The 23,407-nt window shown below is 45.4% G+C and overlaps 1 protein-coding gene across 1 annotated transcript in view; it reads left to right on the forward strand.

The window, feature by feature from the left end:
- Positions 1 to 23,407, forward strand: part of LOC147683099 (zinc metalloproteinase-disintegrin-like VLAIP-B) — a 4,305,256-nt gene that overhangs the window by 2,934,034 nt on the left and 1,347,815 nt on the right. The window contains exon 15 of the mRNA XM_086942498.1: positions 6,212 to 6,407. Coding sequence (XP_086798624.1) covers positions 6,212 to 6,407 — 196 coding nt within the window. The remainder of the gene's footprint in view (positions 1 to 6,211; positions 6,408 to 23,407) is intronic.

Consider the following 23,407-nt stretch of genomic DNA (forward strand, 5'->3'; position numbering starts at 1 on the left):
GTTGCACTTTGAGCTGCGCCTGTGCTTGGTACTCCTGATCACCAGAACCCTTTTGTACTCTACGTACACGATGCGGATGGTTGCGTGCTTTCTGTTTTAAAACAGGTTTTTGGTGGTAAGCAGAGACCCTGTGCTTATTTCTCTGCTATTTTGGATACCGTTGCCAGAGCTCTCTTGAGCTGACTGAGAGCTGCCGCAGCAGTGGTAGCTTCTATCAGACAATCGACAGGGCTCGTCCTTGAAACTGATCTCACAGTAATGGTAAGCTATTGAATAAAACAAAGACTCAGCACCTTACTAGTGTGTGTCTGACTTGTTTGCTCAAACGATGTGCCACTCTGAACCCAGCCATGTTACTACCCCTCCCTTCGGAAAAAAAGGACAGTGATGTCCATGATTGTTTATTTCGGACTGAGGAAAAAACAAAAGGACGGGTAGACCTGACTGATATTCCCTTATCTGACCCCAAAAGGGAGCTATATGTCGATGGCTTTTGTTTCAAACTACCAGATGGCACTACTGCTTCAGCCTATGCAATCACAACGTTACACACTGTAGTTGAGACATCCCATATCCCATACCAATCGTCTCAAGCTGCAGAGTTGGTTGCCCTCCTTAGGGCTTGTGATTTGAGTGAGGGACTGGCTGTTAATGTCCACACCGATAGTCAGTATGCCTTTGGGGTGGCCCATCATTTTGGGTGCTTCTGGGTGGAGGGAGAGTTCTTGACTTCGCATGGACTGCAAATACAGAATGGCCCATTGATACATAGATTGCTGTCAGCATTGACACTTCCCGATACGTTAGCAATAATAAAATGTAGAGCTCACAGAGCCATCACAGACAATGTTGAGAGGGGAAATGCGTTCGCAGACCAGACAGCTAAGGGGACAGCTTTATCAAAGATGAAAAAGATGTTTGTGGCAGGTCCCGCTAGGTGGGTCCAAAAGAATGGAATTTTCGAGGACACATTGAAAAATGTCAGGGAAATACAAAGTGAGGTAACATCAGATAAACTGGCGATATGGGAGGAAAGTACGGGGTGCATGGATGACGATGGGTGCTGGACTGACTTCTCAGTGAAACAGAGATGGTTGTTGCCCAATGCTTATGTGCTCCCTATTGTTACCATGGCCCACAGCCCAGCACACATTAGCACCAAATCAATATGTAAACTACTGGACCCAGTGTGGCTGAACAATAATATTTCTAAGGTAACCACACACCTGGTGAAGCAGTGTATTATTTCTTTGAAGCATAATCCTGGGACAGGTACTCCTACACCCGCAGGTAACTTTGCACCGCCTTCCTTCCCTTTCGAGCTTCTCCAGATGGCTTTCATCGAAATGGAACGAGTTAACAATTTTAAGTATGTGCTGGTAGGGATTTATGCATTCAGTAAATGGATTGAGGCTTATCCCACCAAAGAGAATACAGCTATGGCGACGGAGAAGGCTCTCCTAAATGAGTTCTTCCTGCGCTGTGGATTGCCACGTATGATTTGGAGTGACAACGGAAGTCACTTCAATTCAAAAGTCATTGAATTGGTGTGCAAAGGCTTGCGTATTAGGCAAACGTTTCATGCAGCGAATCACACCCAGTCAGCAGGTCTGGTTGAGAAGTACAATGGTACTCTCAAACTGAAGCCAGAAAAGATTCAAGAAAGCACAGGATTGCAATGGCCAGATTCTTTACCTTTGGCTTTATTATCTACCAGAGAGACAGCACATTCTAGAACAGGGTTGTCCCTATAGGAGGTGGTCTTTGGACGCCTAGCCAACATCTGGGGCTTCCCAAGACCCAAGTGCTTCCCTGAGCTAGAGTACCCCCTGCTTTTAGACTATCTGTACGAAGATCACCGTTCACCGTTCTATCTACCAACAGATTCATGCCATGGTGCAACCAGTGCCAGAGGGGCCCGGGTATCAGCTACAGTCTGGCAACTTTGTTTTTGCATGGAGCCGAGGTGGAAGGGGCCCCTGCTTTTCCTTCTCACCACCCGCACAGCAGTCAAGTTTGAAGGCCAGAAGAATTGGGTGCATGGCACTCACGTCAAAAGGATCACTTTTCCACTTCCATATGACCTGTGGGTACTCGACGGCATTGCTGACCAGGAAGGAGAGCGGGTGCCATGCTGCATTCCCTTCTCTGACGTCTGACTGAGGTGAGCACAGACGGACGAAGAAAGTGACGCCGCCTTGTTGGAGGCGGTCCCACCAGAGATAAGGGCTGCCCCAGATAACCCTGTTTCCAATAACCAAAATCGGAGCCTCAATGTCCACCTGATCCTGAGTTTCTACCCCTTTTTGTTGATGAGACAGTGCCTGGAGCCACCAGGTATAATCTGCGGCCCGTGCATCAGTAGGACAGTCCAGGAGTTAGGGAAGGACTTGAGCTTAGGGCGTTGGTGCTATGCCTAAGGTGCCTGCATTAGATTAGAATGAGCTACACTGGTGCACTGCCTTGAGCACTAGTCAGGATTGATGAGGGTACTTGCTCAGGAGGGATGGTGCCCCTTCCTGAAAGAAAAGGATTTATTTTTCAGCAAGGGCTGCGATCGTGTATCTCCCCAGTGGGAGTGCTTCAGAGAACCGTCGTTGATGAACAATAGGAGCCTACTAGCGAGACTCTAAACGGACGCTGGGTGACTTGTACCCCTCTGGGCGGTTGTGTTTTTGTGGCTCCAATTCTCAAGGTTTCTTTCTATGTACCCATTTGGCCGTGTAGTCATAAAGGAGGAACAGCCCCTCCATTACAGAAGAATGGTCCTGTGTGGTCTAGTTGGTCTACTGGGAGTAGGGTAGTAGTGGTAGTAGTCATCTCATAGTAACACTAACACTTTTTGGGTGGTCTGGTATTTAGAAGAACAGCATCCTGTGCACACTCTGGTTGGCTGGTAGGGACTACCCTGGTTCCACCTGAGCACCTGTTCATTAAACTGGCCCCACATAAAGAGAGACATAGACAGACTTATACCGAGAACGCATTCCTGCAGATGCTTCATCAGGTACACAGTACCACTAATGCCATGAATTAATTGTTGGGTGTGTGGGTTACTCCTCTCTGTTATACACAAGAAGGATTTGCTGTTGTCATTTCTCTTGTCATACTTGGGTACTTGGGTAGGCATGGTTCCAATTGCTTTCTATGGCATGCACTATCATGCTGATGCTATGAAAATAAAGCAGTCTGATTGCGAAGCAGTGTTAGAATATATAGTGGTACACCAGGGATATACACCTGGGGCAGGTGGCAAAGAAGGTACCCTAAATCCAGAAGCTTGCCTGAACCTTTTTGAAGCTATTGAGAATGTCACTTGGTCACAGAATGAAATGCTCGATTTCCAAGGATTTAATGTTACTGAATACTTCAAATGTTTCTGGGAACAAGATATCACTGAAGACACAGCCATGCCCGTCCCTGTGATCAGTGCAATAGTTAGTTTCTGTGTTGAAGGCTCAGGGAATGTTCCTGTAGGACATAGCAGTTGTAACTACACATACCGATTGAACACTACTAGTAGCCCAACTTTACTTACACCTCTGAATGTACACTTCATCTGTGGGGAACAGGCTTATACATGGCTTCCCAGGGGATGATCCAGCTGTTGTTATGCCTCTTTCCTCTTACCTCCCATTTATATTGTCACAAGGATCATAGGCTACAGCGTAGGGATCTCCATTTGCATTGAGTTAAGAGAGTTGTCAATCCTAACGATAATGATCAGACAGATACCTCCCTACAGCAATTTACTGACATAATAAAGGGCATTCTACCATTCTGGTATTCCCATGTTCAATAGTCATAATATTTGTTACCTTGCCAGAGTAGTTGAGGGAGTTATTAATACTACTGAAGGTATACTGACTAATATTACAGTCAAGCTTCATACTATTAGGCTCATTGTTCTTCAAAATCAGATGGTTTTAGACGTCATTCTTGCTGATAGAGATGGAGCCTGCCGCGTCATCGGCAGCAGCTGCTGTGTGTACATTCACATTCCTGATAACGCCCCTGCTGTATACTCCGCAATACAGAAATTACACAGACTTGCTTCAGTTATCCATCAGAATTATGGTTCATGGTCCCTCACAGGGTGGCTCTGGGGTCTGTTGACATCATGGGGTTGGAAGATACTACTTGTTCTAATAGCTAGCGCAGGTGTCAGCTTTACATGTTGCCAATATATTAATTGCTTTCCAGCATGTTGCACTTATTGTGTGAGCAAGCTCACCCCACCTCTGAGTTGTCAGGACATGATAACAAGGTCCCTACTATGATGATGCAGGATATCCAGGATATAATGATCATCGATGAGGGCATTTCTGATTACTAAGTGGATTTTCATACTAAGGGGCCCATTAGAAAGGCGTCTGCGGTGCTGGAACCGGCCGCCAGTGGTGCGGTGGTCCCACCCTGGCAAATAGGATGCCACCATCACCATGGGGGTGTAATCCTCCATTTCCAGCATGCTTGGAATGCACTACGCGCATTGTCATGCACAAGGTGACAGGCAGAGCAAGGTGCCTGCCATCATGTCCATGACAATGCAGGGGTGTACCATAGGTACCCCGCATGTGCACCCCCCACTCCCCCAATACTCTGGGGGCTCACAACGGGCCCCCAAAAGCAGAATCTGCATGCCTTTCCGTGGCAACGCCACCACAGAAAGGCATGTTTCCACCCCCATACTAACATGGATGGAGGTGTCTAGCAGATACTGCCACCATAGTAAACCCGTTACTGCTCGGTCGACTTGTCGACTGTGCGGGAAAGCAGTGGACGGTCTTCCCCTCTGCCGCGGTATCCCTGCCATACTAATATGGCGGGGGTAAATGGGTGGCGGGCGCGGAAGGATGTAGGGTGGATCGCCTTACATCTTAATGACCCCCTAAGTATGTTGCTTTATTCTTCCTTGTAACTTGAGTGATTTTCTTTCTCCCCTTTTAGGATTGTGAAGACCCAGCTTGATAGCCTCAATAAAGCATTTAGCCACCCATGCTAAAAGGAGGGTCTCTTAGGTTTAAAAATCCCATTCTTGCAATGCACTCTTTTTATGCTGTATTAGGTTAGGAGTAGTACAGCTTTTGATTCGTGAACATCTGTTCTCAAGCAGCAGGTGGAACTATGCAAATGTGTGCTCAATCAATGACTCCATCAATGTTTGGCAACCCTGAAATACGATAGAATGTACTCTTTACTTTGGTTAGCGCACTTGCAGTTTTAGGGAAGATGATGAAACAGCATATGTTTCAACATAGCACTAAGTACTTGCTGCAATATTTTTCTGAAGTTAGACTGAGAGAGTACAGAATTCTTTTAAAAGAACCAGTTGCACAGAAATGCAACACTGACAACAATATAACCATTGGTGGGACAGTTGTTCTGATATTACTATTGGGATCTAGATCACACTTTATAAGGTCAAGTATGAATAATATTGTGTGAGAATCAAGTCTGTAATACTTTAAAATGTGTTCATCTGACATAACAAAAAGATCAACTCTACATCTGCAGATGTGCTGCTCGTACCTTCTTCAAGTTTGTAGTGCATCATGGTATGCCAAATCCGACGAGGGCCAACAGTAGATTGAAGAGGAACTCCTCTCTGCACACGTGGTAAAACGTTGTACCAAAAAGCTACTCGTATTGCTGTTGATAAACATGTATAAAATACACAAGTGACAAAGTTATAACTATTTTCTCCAGCTGCAATGACCACAATCCTTGTTAGTTAAGTTAAAAGAATTTGCTAACTTTAGTTTTTCCCTCAAGGAAAATCCCTCAAAAACATCACTAGAAAGCTGTAGGTAAACAGGATCAAAATTAGCTTCATAACAATTCATATGGGTCAAAACCGAACAGCAGTGGTAACCAATGAAAGATCTCCTGATTTTTTTAGATGAACTGTTGGTGGAGGAAATGTAATTACTGCCAATATTTTTGGAGTTATGGCCAGGTTTAAGTTAAAATAGCATGCAAATACCGATTCTGGAGGAAATATTTCAGCATCCAAAACCTGATTTTACTCCACATTAACACAGATATCAAAATTAGCACCTTGAGACCCTTGCTCTGTGATGCACACTACTATGCCAAAATGCAATAAATAGGAAAGTAACAAAAAAGGTATTTATTGGAAAACTGGTTCTTTTAATGGCAATATATGTAATATATGTAATGACTGTTTTCCTTTAATTTTCTCACGCAGTTTAAAGCAGTGGGTGTAGTGTGCCGGCCAAGTAAAGATGAATGTGACCTGCCTGATTTCTGTGATGGAGAATCTGCTACCTGCACGAGCGACCATTTCCGAGCCAGTGGCTTCCCTTGTTTGAAAGGAGAAGGACATTGTTATATGGGAAAGTGTCCTACGGTCAAGGGCCAGTGTGAAGACTTGTGGGGACCAGGTAAGAACCAAATCAAACTAACTTGTTAACATGTTAGTCAAATGAAAGAAAACCACTGTTACTCACCTGCGCATAACCCTATATCGACAGCAGTGAATTACACAAGAGGCACTTTTATAAACTGCTCCGGTTTTAGAGTATGTTTATTTCATTGCATCAATGTGATTTGAAAGCAGTCACAATTCTATAGACAGAAGAATTGCTAGGCTTTCTGTTATTGGTAAATGTAGGTTAAGTATACATAGAGAAGTTTCAAGGAATGGGTAAAGCGGGCTATTGCCCAGGGCCCCAGCCTTTCATGGGGCCCCCGATAGAGCCTCCTCAGTTCTGCAGAGAGCCTTGCCTTGAGGATCTTAATAATTCTTATGCAGATTGTTTTAAACATTGTTTTCCTTTAATTTATTTTTATGTGGGTGATGTGTGAGAATCTATTACAGACATTTTGCAGAGGAATATGTTTATGTTTCATGCAACATCCATAAAAACTGCTTTTTTAGGTCAAACAAGACATGATATATGAACATGGGAATGTGTCACTGAGATTATTTGCAGTAATTGTAGTGAGCCACTGCTGTGTTACAATATTGACAACACACATCACTGAATATTAGATATAAACATATTTAGAATTTGGACAAGTGTGCCAGTTCACGGTCAGTTACCTGGGCAGAAAGGGCATCAAAAAGCTGAAATTGGATCATAAACTCAATCCTGTTCCAAAAAGGGCCCCCAAAATATGTTTGGCCCAGGACCCCCAAAATCCTTAAGATGTCCCTGAGTATATAGAATATTAACTGGCAATATCAATAGGTCTGGTTTAAGAATGAAAGTGCCTCTTGTGTCAGTAAGGGTTTAGGCACTCAAGAGGTCATCATACATGTACTCTGTCACTCATCTTTGCACTCATGCATCTATTCATCCATTCAATCACTCTTTCTTGCATTCATCCTCATGCACAATCACAATAAAATAAATCAACAGCATATGCGCAAAAAATTCAAGCAATTCAAGTAGAAAAAAAAGAAACCTGCTTCTTAATTAACCCTACAGTCATATGCTTGCGATAACAAAATGAACCATGGTAGAGGATGTCCTTCTTACAGAATTGTTGAAAATAGTCTGTCATTGTTTTAAAGTTCCAGCATGGCAGTAAAATGTAAAACAAGCATATGTGCCATCTTGTAATTGTAAAATATATGATACACTGTAGACAGGAGCATTCTATCATGGTCTCATGGTTTGGAGGAAGCCGCCACATGGGATGCAAGCAATTGACTGGTTAGCAGTGCCTTGAGAGCTGTAGTATCGTCTTAAGTAATATTAAAATAAAAATAGGAGAATCAAAGAAATGATAGGGAAACTGTAAAATGGGGATATCACAAACTAAAGGCCAACCAGCCTCCCACCAGCCCATGAACAAGTTTCCGTAGCTGGGGGCGAAGCACGTTCCCATTGTGGTACCCTGTGTTTGCAAATACAGCTGTCCTGAAAAAGTGAACATTTTGTTATTTAGACAAAATCTGGTCAGTTCAATTATCATTTGATTATGTCTCAATACTTCAATGGTCTTTTTTGTAGGAAGAAACTCACGGCTTCCAGGTCGTTCTCATGATTAATCGATGTGTATAGACTGACAATGTCAAAGTTATTATTAACATATCTGATTCCCATCTGGTACCTTCAATGATGCGTAAAAAGTCCTTTGAACGTCATTACCCCAAAATTGGCAGGGAGGAGGGTCTTGGTTTAGAATGCACAATTTGGTTTATTTGGTGTAAATTCATTTAGTAGATTTGGAGAAATATCGAAATTTACAGATATCGATATTTGGGAATTCTGCCATCTGATTGGCTGAGGTGTTACGAGCATGAGCTTGCTGCTAATTGGCTGCGAGCCGAACAAGCGGTTGCAACTATTAAGTGTTGGCCACCATTTTGTGATTCTGTTGAAGCAAGTAAGGAGAAAAAAGGGCAAAAAAAGTGGGAAAGAGAATAGTAGGAGCACTGTAACCTCTGTGGGGTGTTTAGGGTGTGCTATAGAGGGGTTGCAAAGTGAAGTATTCACCCCTACGCATGTGAACATGGTGGGCTACTAGAATTAAGTGAGGTATTGCCTAAAGTCTGATGCTACTAAGGTGAGCTGGTGCGGGACTTGGGGATTAAAGCGTGAGCCCATATTGTGTGTCTTATGCTGTGAAGTCATGGGCCGTGTCCGCTGCACTACACATGTGGAATTAGTGTCAGCATGTGGTTATAACTACTAGGATGAACTACTGACCCGTACTGGTCTGAAAGTCCTGGGGTACAGAAAATATGTGAGGTACTGTCTAGAGTCTCATGGTGCTAAGCTGAGCTGCTGCCAGACTCAGGGATGAAAGCGTGAGTCCACATTATGTGTCATATTTTGTGAAGTCTTGTGCTCTGGCCGCTGTGCCACATCTGTCCAAGTAGTGTCAGCATGTAGTTATAGCTACTTGGATGAACTTTTGTTTCGAACATTGTAGCTTGTGTCTGGTGGTTAGGGGTGTTATAGAGGGAGTGCGAAGGTAAATTTGCGCTTATCAAATAAATTCGGTATTTGTGAAGTGCTAACTACTCACTCCTATGGGTCTGCGGGCACTGGGGGCATAAGCTGAGATGCTGACGGACTCGGGGCAAATCGTTGAACTACTGACCCGTACATGTCTGAAAGTGCTTGGTACGGAAATTAAGTGAGATATTGCCTAGAGTGTCATGCTGTTAAATTGAGCTGCTGCCGGACACAGGGATGAAAACGTGAGCCTAAACTGTGTGTGATATGTCATGTGCTCTGGGCGCTGTGCCACACATGTTCAACTTGTATATGGTGCTTAGGTGGTTTTGTATAGGGAGTGCGAAGGTAAATCAATATGGCGTTTGTAAAGTGCAAACTAATCACCCTTATGGGTAAGTATAGCCGGGGATCAAAGCAAGAAGTCTGTGCTGCAAAGTGAGATGGTCTGGCCGCTGGGCCACAGCTGTGTGGAGAATACATTTTGGCGAGGGTCTGGGAGTTGCCATTATCTGGCCCTAAAATAAGGGCCTAAGTTGTAAGTTATAGGGTGGCTCTAAAAAGAGCCCTTGTGTTCATTAGTTGGAACTACATATAAGTGCGAATGCACAGCTTCAAGTTATTCAGGCAAACTCGGTTTCCCTGATCTGTGAAGTGTACTCCATCACTTCTGTATATATCCGCCATATCAAAACGTATGTTGTTGTTGTAGATGGAGCCCATTTTGTGGTATCTGAGGTATGCAGACACAGCTTTGTTGACTTTCTTCCAAGATTTTTTAATCTGAGGACAAAATTGTTTGGACCATTTCCACTTCTGTCTTTCGCATATATTGGAATATACAAAGACAGTTTGAGCTAAAAGTAACATCAATTGTCCAAAGGTGTCCTTCATAAGCATTTCGAAACCTACCCCAGTCAATGTGCCTAGGTCGTTTCCACCACAGTGCATAATCATGAGGTCAGGGTGTTGGAGATACAAACAGGTTTTAACCAAAGGTAACAATTGGGTCCACTTCAATCCTCTCTGTCCAAACCATTTAATGTCCACATTTTGTAAACCTAGGTCTAAGTCAATACATCTCTGTTCTGCATACCTCTTGCACCAGAAAACATAGCTATGTCCTACAATCCATACTATCATTTTGAAGGTATGGCTGGAAGGTATGGAAAGATGTCTGTAGCTCATGCAGTTCCTTCATAGAATAAGAGATAGTAAAGATGGGGCACTAGTTTCTTTTCACATACAAAACGGTACCTGATTGGGAGATGAAAAGTATTGTTTTTTAAAAGTAGGGTGCACATTTGTTTTGTGGAAAAGCATCTTTGTGATTGGTTAAGAAAAAGCAGTTTCAACGTGGAGTACATATTATAGGATAAAATTTGATCAAGCCAACCACAACTGCTACTTGCATTTGGAATGCAGTGTTCAAACTTAAAACAATTGTGAACTTTTAACCTGCACATGCTGTTAAATGTTCGAGAAAATGTTGCAAACAAATATTGGTAGGTTTAAAGAAATTGATGAACTTTTAACATCCACATGTTGTAGAATATTTTAGAAAGTGTGTTGATAGAATACGTTGCATTTCTGACTTTTATGTGCACTTGAATATTAATAAAATTGTTTATATGGAAAATTAGAAATACAGTAATAGAGAGAAGTTTTGAAAGCTAAAAGAATCAAGAAACTATTCTAATTTGCTCTTTATTACCTACTGGCGGTCGCCAATAGGTAGGTATTGAGTTAGGACCGAGTTTCCATAGGAAAAGCATTTCTTTGTTTTGCCTATACCTTTGGCGTCTTTTGATGAATCTTCATGAAATGCTGAAAACTATTTTTTCTTCATATCAGCTCCTATGTTGAAAGTTTGGGGTGATTCGTCAAGGGGGGCTGAGATAAAAGAGGGGTCCCATAACGTGTTTTCTCCATGCTAATTTCCATGTGAAAGTTTAGACAAGGCCAGAAGTCGAACGGATGAACGGAATTACCCCAAATTTGGCAGGGAGAAGGGTCTTGGTGTAGGAAGAATGCCTTTGTTTATTTGGTGTGAATCTGTTTAGTATTTTTGGAGAAATATCGAAATTTACAGATATCGATATTTGGAAATTCTGCTATCTGATTGGCTGAGGCATCACGAGCAGGAGCTTGCTTCTTATTGGCTACGAAGGTGTTGCAACTAGGTAGTGTTGGCCGCAATTTTGTGATTCAGTTGAAGCGAGTAAGGGGAAAAAAGGGCAAAAAAGTAGGAAAGGAGGGTAGGAGCACTGTAAGCTTTGTGGGGGAGTGCGAAGCAAAGTAGTCACTGTTACCGGTCTGAAAGTGTAGTGCTACACTCGGGTAAAGAACCGAGAGTCTAAACCGTAAGGTCATTGCTGTAAAGTGATGTGGTCTGGTATTTGTAGCATATGTGTGCAAGTAGTATTAGTAGGTGTTTATACCATAGAGGGAGTGGGAAGCAAACTACTGTGCATTGATAGTTTACCGGAAGCGGGAAGCGAAGTAGTTACGCCTACCGTTGTGAAGACTCGGGGATGAAACCGAGGTGATTGCTGTAAAAGGATGGGCTCTGGGTGCTGTAGTATACGTGTGCAAATTGTGTTAGTAGGCGTTTATACCATACAAGGAGTGGGAAGCGAACTACTGACCACTACTGTGTATTGATAGTATACCGGAAGCGGGAAGCAAAGTAGTTACGCCTACCGGTGTGAAGACTCGGGGATCAAACCGAGCTGATTGCTGTAAAGTGATGGGCTCTGGGCACTGTAGGATACTAGCCACTGTAGTATAAGTATGTAAGTAGTGCTAGCATACATTTATAATATATAGAGAGTGGGAAGCGAACTACTCACCCATACTGGTGTGAAGACTCTGGGATTAAACCGCAAGCCTAAATTGTGAGCTCATTACTGTAAAGTAATGTGATCTGGGTGCTGTTGCATACCTGTGGAAGTAGTGTTAGTTTGGGTTTATACAATATAGGGAGTAGGAAGCGTATTACTTACCCCTACCTGTCTCAAGATTCGTGGATGAAACCATGAGCTCATTGCTGTAAAGTCATGTGCTCTGTTTAGTATTCCAATGTAAGTTATAGTAGAATGTTAGTATGTAATTCTACTAGAATCTAAGTGTGTAATGTTAGAATGTAGGGCTGTCATGAGGGGAACCTTGCAGAGTTTGTACACGGTGCTGGAGAAGACGGTTGCCTTGCTGTCTGCTCCTGTTGATGGTTGTTTTAGGTGTCTTGTTTTTCTGTAACAAATCTACTTATTGGATCCACTGCTGTCTGCCTCTCCACTACATAAATTTGGCGACGAGCGGGAGAAGGTAAAAAGAAAGCACCACTCACCAATATTTCAAAATTGCTTTCGTTGTGCTGAAGACCTGTTTTCTTTGTGCAGCTGCTTCTACTCATGCCGGGGTCGTTGACTCATTGAACTATGATATCCGACTTCTGATAGGATTTAGATTTTTAGATTTTGCGCTTCATCTGCTTCTTCACTACATTCTGGTCGCTGTACTACACGTGTGTAAGTATTGTTAGTACGCATTTATACTAACAAATGCATCATAGTTCTAGGGAGGACGACATGTCAGGCGCAGCTCATGCAATGTCCCGGGGTGTGCATTCGCGGGTCATTTGTGTTTGCTATTAGAGGGCTGGTGCATGGCTTCCAACCTGTGATATCAAATACTTGTTTGACTACTTGAAGCGAGAGAAGGAAAACCTCGTATCGCTTTAATAGATGGGATGTAGATAGTAAAAATAGAAAAAAAGAAACTAAAAAAAAAAGCGGGTCTCACCCGTTCTTTTAAATGAGGCTCCTGGTGGGTAATGTTCTGTGGCTAATCCAATTATTATATTGCGGGGTCTCTGTAGGACTGGGGATCTTAATGTCACATGTAAATTAGGGGCAGAAGGGCACAGAGACGTTTTGCAGCCTAGGGGACCTTCCCGGGTATTGTTTACTGATTGTTCAGCGTGTTCAAGACCCACTGAAGTCTGGGGATCGCCACACTCCGGGGCTTTATTTAAATATGCAGGGTTGGCCTTGGCAGTCCCTGAAGCCACAGTGGTCCTAGGCATTGCCTTATTTGTTCGGTAATCACATGGGCAGTACTTATGGTGTTATAAAGTGATATACTCATAGAACTCTTGCAGTTGTAGAATTACCCAGGCTTCATCTGTCTAATAGTCAATAGTAATAGTGGGTGGAAGTCAGAAGGGGAGGGAGGGTTAAATGAAATGAGGGAGGTGGAAACAGAGCATCGGCCTACTACACCAAGCCCTTAGTGTTTACCCTCCTGTCACCCGTTTGTGTAGGATGCTGGGGACCGCGAGAAAGAGTATGTTTGAGCAAGTCCTCAAACTGAAACACATGAGGCCAGAGATTAGGGGCCATATTATCAAGGAACGGCGATAACATTATCGCCGCTTTATTGGTAGGCATCTGCAGCTAAAGCGGCGCTAAGGGGTTGATAATATGCCGTTGTGAATTCCCATAGAAGCCCAGGTTATGGTGTGAACCTGGGCTTCTATGGGATTTCACAAGGGCATCTTATCAAGCCTATTATCGCTACTTTAGTGTCAGCGGCGATCTTTGATAATATATTCCTACATTATTAGGTACGAGAAAATCGCTTGCATGCACCTGTGCACTCAGGGTGCTGCACCCCAGCCCCTTCCCCCACACTGTGCTCAATGGTAGGTCTTGCACACCGAGGCTTTACTGCTCACCTGCCACCACCGGTGTATCCCACGATGTGTTGGTGCAAGCTGCAAGTCTGGGGTATGTTTGTACTGTAGACCAGGTCTCCGCTCGAGGACGGTATCTTGATACCATGATGGAAGGTGTTAGAATGCCCAGGACATCATTGTGGGATCAGTCCCCGCTCCGCCCTTCTTGAGGCAATCAATTGAATGTCTGAAAAGGGAGAAATAATTTTATGGTGGAAACATCTGGCGGTAAATGAAGGTTTATTTCAAGCTTGATAGAAAATCGGAGTTTAATACATCCTTTGTTTTTGAAGTACGATATACCAACAATTAGTGGTAATCGTGGTTCAAATAGGAGTTGGAGTGCTCGAGAATTCACAAGGTTAAATAATAATACGTTATACGAAGGTTTATATAGAAAGGAACAGAGCGCATGCTAGAAGCATATTGTGCATGTGTAATGCAGTGGAGGAAACCTGTATGCATGTAGACTTAGTAACAAGCTCACTACAGTGCCCTAAAAGCCAGCACCACGTGTCTGTAGGGCAGCGCTGCCCTACAGTATGGTACAGCAGGTCCTTAAAATGAGACAGGTGTGACTGAATGAGGTCAGAGATCACATCATTAAGCATGGCAACACCGCTTTTTCGCACGTGTGTGCTCAGGGTGATGCAACCTCTCCCCTCCTGCAGCATTGCGCTCAACAGGTGTCTGTAGGGCACCGTTGTCCGCTGGCTCACGCTTACAGTATGGTACAGCAGTTCCTTAAAGTGAGACACAGATGTGACTGAATGAGGCCAAAGATCACATCATTACACACAGCAACATTGCTTATTCGCATGTGCGCACTCAGGCTGATGCATCCCACCCCTCTCGCAGCACTGCGCTCAAGAGGTGTCTGTAGGGCAGGGTTGCCCGCTGGCTCAGGAGTACAGTACGGTCCGCAGGTCTTTAAAATGAGACAGAGATGAGACTGAATCAGGTCAGAGATCACATCATTACTCACTGCAACATCGTTTGTTTGCACCTGTGCAGCCAGGGCGATGCACCCCACCCATCCCGCCACACCAGGCTCAATTGGAGGCCTTGTGCACCTTGGCCGCTCTGCTTACCTGCTGTCATTGTTGTGTGAGCAAACACTACGGGCAGCAGTGCTCACAATTCAGGTGGAGTGCTTATTGCAGGGTGGTGTACACCTCATGGATCCTTTTCGTAGATGACGGGCAGTAGGACTCACAATTTAGAGCCTGTGTTGATTGTCAGCATGGTGTACATCTCATGGATCCCTTTTTTTTATTGCGCTTGGTGATATGCACGGTGGATGCAGCCGTATCACCTGAGGCTGTGTGGAAGAAGAGGGACATGCATCGTCATGGTTATCCTTATACGTACGCAAAGTGGGCTGCACTTGCCAACGCCGGGCCAGGGTAGGGGTGTGAATAATTATTCCAGGGACCTGGGTGTTGTTCAGTTCCTGTCTGGCCAGGAAGTGTACTTATGTGTCTTTCTTTTGTAGTTTTGACCGCGCAGAGCGCACAATTTACATTAGTTTAGCATCTGTCGGGAGGGAGGAAACTATTGTTAATGAGATGGTGTTTGAAGAGATTGAATGGTGAACATTACATGTCGTTGTCAAGGTTGGGGATATGAGCAGATACGCACGTCAATGGTGTGCGGTATTCTTGAAAGTGTTGCTATCGCGAAGCTTACACATGTGAATGTGGTCGGATGGAGGGCGGATCAGCAGTGAGGCTACGTCATACACAGTGATAACACTCATTACAGTCAAGGAATACATGTCAAATGTGAATCTGAAAGTCTCACATGTAACACATTAGTATAGTGATAAAGCCTGACAACGAAGTGTACAGTAAAATAAATCTACACATTGCTGTTTACTGTTTGTCATATTTGACCTAGTATGTGCACTCTGCCCATGGCTCCTGATACTTCTTAGAGCCACAAATACCCATGCCGAAAGGGAGCACAATAAGCGCCATGATGCTCCCTCCGGAGCGAACGCTGCGCTTTAGAAATACCCCCTCAAATTTCAAATATCAAAAGATGCACACACACACCAGGTGCATGGTGTAATACATATTTGTTTTTTAATGGAACATTTGAGATGCATGACAATCACACGTGGAAGGCTAATGTACAGACCATGAATATTGTTCTAGATGATCGTTGCATGTTGTGTGTAGTATAAGATATGCGTACACAGCAAAAAGAACTTTTCAAAAAAGCTCTAAGCAGAAGAGGTGTCTCTCATCAAATGCTGTAGAGAGAATGAGTAAAATGGGTGGGGTCATCTAACTGTTACAAAGGGAAATGTTATGGAGCACATGGCAATTGTGCACCGAGAGCGCAAGGAGGCCGCACCCAACGCGATTTTGACAAAATATATTTATCATAATATATGTTTATTACAGTTAGAAATATATCAATGTTTGATATATTTTCGATTATCACTTGCTCTCATATACTGTTTAAAGTTATTTAGATATACTTTTGAGAGAAAAAAAAGGAGGGAATGACGTACCTGGCGCGACACCAGGCATCTGTAACTTAACACAGGGCCTGGCAGCGTGTACTTGTCGCATACTCGTGGCTTGGTACTCTGTACCCACCGGATACCAAAGTAGCAGGGGGGTCAATTCATGCGTATATGATGTTAGACGGGATGCGGTGCCACGAAGTCGTCAGATACGAAATGTGCATCATTTACAAGTTTAGCAATATGGCGGATAGGATAGGATTTACGTGGTGATGGAGCTTAGTACGCTACCAGTATGGGAGTGCAGTTTTCTCCCCCCCCCAAAAAAATATATACATATTTTTGGGGAATCAGTAATGTTATCAGTGATGTCTCAAATGACATCACTCATGACATCATCAAGTGAATGTGTGTTTCTGTAAAGGTTAGATATGTTTTATATATACATGCTAAGGTGTATTGAAGAATGAATGCATTTACTAGTGCCTAAAGGAATTATTTTGTATGTGCGCGACTGACTGTTTAAGTAAGTGATTAAACGTGTCTTACTGAATGCATGGGTTAGTGATTAAACTGTGTAAAAGTCTGTATTACTCTCTCCGTTGGTGTGTAAGCAACAGCATGGATTGCTGAATATCTACATGAGTGTCTATCTAGGGTATTGATTTGTAGTCTGAGTATCTCTATGGGTCCCTGAGTGTCTGTGTGGGTGGGTGAGTCGGGGGTGTATGAGTCTGTGCATAGATGTCTGAGTGAGTGATTCAGTGGTTGTAGGGATTAAAAAGTGCATCTGCAAAGGGCTGTATGGGTGAGTTAGTGTTTCTATGAGTGTGTTGGTGAGCAAATAAATGTCTCAGTGGTATATCTGTGAATAAATATTTATGTTTTAAGGCAGTAGATGTGAGAGTTGGAGTATATCAATGACTACACATGAGAGTAATTTATTTTAAGAGTGGATGCATAAATACGAGTCTGCTTCTATCAGTGATTGTATAAGACAGTAAATATGTGTTAGTATCTGTATAAATAAGTGATGTGGTATGTCTAAAAATAACAAAGTTGGTGTGTATAACTGTATACATGACTAAATGGGTATGTGATTGATTCTTTGCATGACTGACTAGGTGTATGAGTAACTCTATGGATGAGTAGTGGAGTGTGACTGTATGTATAGATGTATGAGTGCATATTATAGTCCTGTATTGATGAGTAACTACAAGTATAGGTGACTGGATGTGTGTGTGTGTAGACCTAGGAAATAGTGAATGGTCCGTAGTATATAGCATTCTTCTGTCTATGGTTTCAAAAATAGTAGCCAACATTTTAGCACGGGTGTATCAAAGTTTACATTAGAGCATCAGTATGTGCATCAGGTTGTCACGTGCATGATGTCATGAGGGATGTCATGAGTGATGTCATTTGAGATGTCATCAGTGATGTCATCAGTAATGTCACTGACCATGTCATGAGTGATGTTATATGTGACATCATCAGCGCAGTGCATTGCGGGCGCGCAAGTTATAGTTAGCTCAACTAACTAAAACAGGCGAATATCTCTAGTTGTATATGAGTCAAACGTTCAACTAACTATAACGTCCCGACTGGAGCGACCTCACCAAAGCCCCCTCTTAACGAAGGCCTGACGAGCAACGTGGCCAGCGAATAAACCCGTCCTGCGTCCTGGATCCGAGTGAAGAGGTACGCACCAGAGACCCCCGCCCTACCTGGTCCTGCTCTGGAGCTCTCCCCCGCTCCCCTTCCTGCAGCTTCTCCCTCCGGTAGAAGTATTCCCCACTCATCGGTGTAGAGGTGACGGTGTGGCGCCCGGTTGCGGCATGGACAGGATCGCGACTCCGCGAGAGCGGCGAGAAGCTCTGTGCCGAGAAGAGTGCTAGGAGCTGCAGCAGAGTTTCACTGGTTCTCGCTGCAACGGCTCGTGGTAAGCCAGTAGCTGAGAGGCCGTTGTCCCCACGCCCGTCCCGTGCGATGCTACAAACCGCCAGGGCTGCCTGTTTACAAGATTGCCGCTCACCTTTAAAGCTAAAGCCTAATGAGGAGAATCCGAGCTGTAATTACAGCGATGGGGCCCCCGCATCACCAGTGTGACTCCGTGACCGGAGGATACAAGCGCCGATCTACAGGGGCACTCTACACTGCCCCCCACGCAAGTTCCAGTTATCTCCTCCCCTGCTAAGGGCTGCCTGGCCCCGGTATGGCCGCCACCTCGGACATCTCATCAACGTGAAAAGCGGACTTGTTTTGCCCAATTTCAAGAGTCTCTTTGCTTGATACACAATATGGTAAATTTGCCTAACAAAAGGGGCGACTCCTTTCTGGACTAGGTTGCAGAGCTCCCTCCGAAGGGTTACACTGGCCTCTAATGACACTGTCTCATCTAACACAATAAGGGAGGCCTGTCCCTAAAATGGCCGCCACCTCGGACAGGTTCTGCCTGATTCCTCAGATCAAGGAGCTTTATTTTAGAGGCGGAATTTCCTCTCCCAATGAAGGTGCATTGGTGGCCTCAGACGGAGCTCCTCTCTCCTGATTCTGAGGCAAAGTCCACCCTCTACTGACACGGCCGGACACTCTAGCTACCTAGCGGCCTCACTCCCCAAGGGTTACCTGTCCTTACAACTAACGCTCTGCCACACCCGCCGTCCTTAAGCTAGCTAGACAGGTGGGTCGCCCGACTGCTAGAATCGAACTGTTTAGACTCCAAGTGTCCGTCCAAGGAGCTAGAAGCCCGTTGTGTTCCCCCTCGACCTCTTGAGCGACAGTCCCCGCTCCTTCAACTCGACCCCACCCCGCGCGACCAGGGAGATCAGTAGCAGGTCACTCAGCCCTAGCTCCCACCCTCTCAAAGGGGCTTCCCGATCTCTGTGCTGACCATTTAAGCTTCCCATTTAAGGCAAGGGCTTCTTCCTGCTGGAGCTCTGGACTCGGGGCTCGCCTGCAGAGAGGCCCCCTGACCGATCCTCCTATTCCCCCCTCCTCCGCCTTGACATTCGGCTGCCTTCCTAGACTCCCACCTCCAGACCTCCCCACCTTAGGTCCCACGTCCCCCCTAGTTTTACTAGGATACCTCCGGCCGTGCAATTGGACACGCTTCCCTGCCCGTCACTCAACCACTTGTCCCCACTTGGACAGAGCACCTACGCTATAACATTCCCACACAGTCTCTCCTTCAAAGCAAAAAAAGCTTTAAACAGAATTTAATTAGGCAACACCCCAAAACACTAATTGTGGACACCTACCGGGGACATCTCCATCACCATTTTCGTGAATGGCACCATTCTAATTCAGGCGAAAGACGAGAACCTAGAGTCCTTCGACTCCCTCTTCCCCACACTAAAGACAGAGACTGCTCACTACCCTCACCAGCCGGTCACCTTCCTCCCCAGTGGCTCCTTACAAACTCCAAATCCTCGGGGCATGCTTCCATCACCTCAACGTACCCATCCCCCATGCTTAGTCACCTCACCAGTCATACGTCTCCCCCAGCCCAACCCCCCACTCCCTTACAACCCCCGGCTCCTTCCCTTCTCACCCAACCTTCCAGAACTCTGCCCTCCGCTCCTTCCCATCCGACTACCAACCCTCCACCGCAAGTCTCCCAATGCACTCCCAGTTCTCAGTCTCCTGCCCTTGGAGATCCCAGACCACCTAGCAACTCCGAGTCACAGCCCCCTGCGCCAAACCCCATTTCACTAGCTCACACCGTCCCCCTTAGTGAAGATAACTATCACCTCCAAAGGGACCGAAACCCTCTTCCCTCTCCAGCCCTTGCACATCCGAACTCAAAACCCGAATCAGATCCTCCTACTCCTGTTATCCCTCTAACAGTAACTCGCCCCAAAGCCCCGCTCCCTCTCTAGTCCTCTCACAATCAAACTCTAAACCGGAACCTGATCCTCCAACTCCTACTCTCCGCTCCAATAACGACTTGCATCAATGCCCCTCTCACTCAAGGTTCAGTTACACCCTCCCTCCCCCTCCACAGCGCTCAAGCTGACGCAACGCCTTGACCGTCTTGAAGCCCAGATCACTACCCTGATTTATGGCCTGAAGAAAACCTTATCGTCGCTAGAGAAACTCCAGCTGCCCTTCTCTCACGTCGCACCACCCCACCTCCATCTACCTCCCATTAGGAATGACTCTCTGCACCCTATCGGGTCCCTGCCCCCCCCCCAGGTTCCCGGCCTCCACTCACTAAACCCCGGACTGAGTCAAGAGTTGACAGTCCTAGAAGAACTTTCCCCTCCATTTCCCCCCAGGAAGTGAGCACCCTCATCTCATCTTACGAACCCCCTCCTAGCCAGCCAGCTCAAACACAACCCCTATACCATTCTCCCTTCTCCTCGATTCAAGTTATCACTGGAGTGGGGAGGGAAAAGTTGCTAGACCCCCAGCCCATCTCTCCTCCTTACCCAGAGCTAATCCTCACAACCCGAACCCGAATGAAGACCCTCCCATTAACTGTATGCTTATCAATAGCCGATCCGCCGTCAAACATAGCCAAAACCATTCTCTCCCATAACCTAGATGTAGCCTTCATTACTGAAACGTGGCTAAACACTCTATCCCTCCCCATCATGGACAGGCTGGTGCCGCCTGGTTTCTCAATTATCCACAAAAACAGACCCTTCACAAAGGTGGCGGAATAGCAATCATCCACAAAAGCGACCTCTCCATCACTGAAGCCCCCTCCTGCCTATATAACACCTTTTAATGTCTTTCGGTCAACCTCAACTCGCCCTACCACAGCCCACTTCAATGCCTTCTCCTTTACCATCCTCCAGTCAACTCTATTGAATTTGGCGCTCAGCCGACGGATCTGATCACTCAAGCCCCTCTCAATAGCGACTTCAGAATAATTCTGGGCGACCTCAACCTAAGATGGAATGAAACCAAAAACCTGCTCATCCAATCTCCCACCACTCTTCTGCAAGACTACGATATGATCCAGCACTGTTCAGAGGAAATTCACCATAGAGGAGCGATCCTGGATGCAATCATTGCAGACAAAAAGGCAATTTTGATTGATCACATCATCCCGGTGGACTGGTCAGACCATCACGCCATCCTCTTTCATATCAACCATTCGGCTCAATCCCTCCCACCTACTCAAACCTCCCTCAAGTGGGTCAGAAACATTTTGAGAGGCCCCTCTGACAAGCTAGAAGATGGACTTAGCTCACTCCTCCTGAGCTCGACGAAGCTTCTCTCAACCTCGGAACTCACCTCGCTTTACCATTCCAACCTAGAGCTTGTCCTGGATGTCCTGGATCAGCTGGCACCTCTGAAACTAAAAAAGTCTGAAGCATCCCCTCCAGATCTTGGTTCTCTACGGACATTAACGAAGAAAGAAGACACCTAAGATCCATGGAAAGAACCTGGAGGAACAACCCCGCCTCTCTCAACCGGGACCAACTCAAGGCAGCACGCACAATCTACTATAATCATATCAAGAGCAAAAAGTCGTTCATCTTCTGTTCTGCTCTAGACTATGCTAAAAACTGCCCCAAAGAACTCTTCAACATCATCAGGAACCAAACCTCCATTCCAGTGATAACCAGCATGGCGGCGTCCACATCCCACTGTGACGACTTTGCCAGCTTTTTCAACGAAGAAATCGCCAGAATTGATCGATCATTCAGCGCTATGCCCTCCTCCCACACGGAGTCCTACCCCCTACAACTATCCACATCAGGCCAGCAACCGCAGCTATTTGCTGGTCGTCCTTCTGGCCTATCTAGGTAGAAGCGATAAGCTATCTCATAGCCACCGCTAAACCCTCTTCACACTCCTTTGATCAGCTACCCCCGAGACTGACTAAAGACCTGAAGCTCACTCTTGCCCAAATTCGGGGCAAGATCATCACCAGCTCTTTGAGCGAGGGAACCATTCCTGACTGCCTTAAACTAGGTCAAGTCATGCCACTCCTAAAAAACCCGGCCTTGACCCCAAGGACATGAACAACTTCAGACCAGTCTCAAACCTTCCACTCTTATCGAAAATTCTGGAAAGATGTGTTCTGTCACAGCTAACCCAACACCTAGAGAACACGAATCTACTCGACCCACACCAATCAGGGTTCAGAAAGGGCTGCAGCACTGAAACCACAATCCTAAATGTCCTGGATGATCTACACATGTCGCTCGACTCCAACCAATGTAGCCTTCTCATCCTCTTAGACCTCTCGGCTGCGTTGGACACAGTTGATCATAACCTGCTACTCAATGTCCTCCAGGAGAGAGCGGGTTTGGAAAAGACGGTTCTAAAATGATTTTCCTCCTTTCTCAACAACCGCACACAAAGAATAAAAATTAAAAGCTTTGAATCGGGCCCCCTCCCCATTAGTAGAGGAGTCCCACAGGGGTCAGTACTCTCACCACAACTTTTCAGCATCTACATGGAGCCCCTCACATCAATTCTAAGAAACTCCAACATCCCCTTCCACCTCTACGTGGACGACACACAACTCTATCTGGAAACCACTTCGATCGCAGACATCCACAGACTGAACGGCACACTCACAGAGGTTCAACATTGGCTCTCATCCAACCACCTCAAACTCAATGAAGATAAAACAGAAGTGCTCCTCATCTCGAATAAAGATGAAAACCCCTAAATAGTAGAATGGCTCAAAGCCTTAAATGCCCTTAATATTCCTCTCGTACCTACAAACTCCGTAAAATCCCTAGGGATCACTCTGGACCCCAAACTGGACATGAAAGAACACATCTCTAAAACAGCCAAAAGTGCTTTCCTTAACCTGAAACTTCTCTGTAAACTGAAACACTTCCTCCCCACGAAAGACCTGAAACAGGCCACTCAAGCACTGGTGCTCGCCAGAATTGACTACGGCATTGCAACTCTGACTGGAACAGCCAAATCTCACCTGGGACCTCTGACCTCTACCCTCAATGCCGCAGCAATAATGGTCATGGGAACAAAGAAATAAGAGCACATCTCCCCGGCTCTCAAGGATCTGAAGTGGCTCCCTATTGACCAACGAGCCAGCTTCCGTACAGCTTGCCTCACACACAAAGCCCTGCATACAGGCAAACCAGAATATTTGGCCACCAAACTCAAAAGGGCCGGTCAGTCTAGGAACCTCAGAAGCTCCAACACGCTCCTACTCATTCCTCTGAAATCACAGAAACACAAAACATCTAGTAAGTCCTTTGCGGGTAATGCTCCCAAGATATGGAACTCCTTCCCCCCATATCAGAATGACCGCCTCCTTCCCGA

The sequence above is a fragment of the Lissotriton vulgaris genome, chromosome 11, assembly GCF_964263255.1.
Source record: "Lissotriton vulgaris chromosome 11, aLisVul1.2, whole genome shotgun sequence".
Classification (NCBI taxonomy): Eukaryota; Metazoa; Chordata; class Amphibia; order Caudata; family Salamandridae; genus Lissotriton; species Lissotriton vulgaris.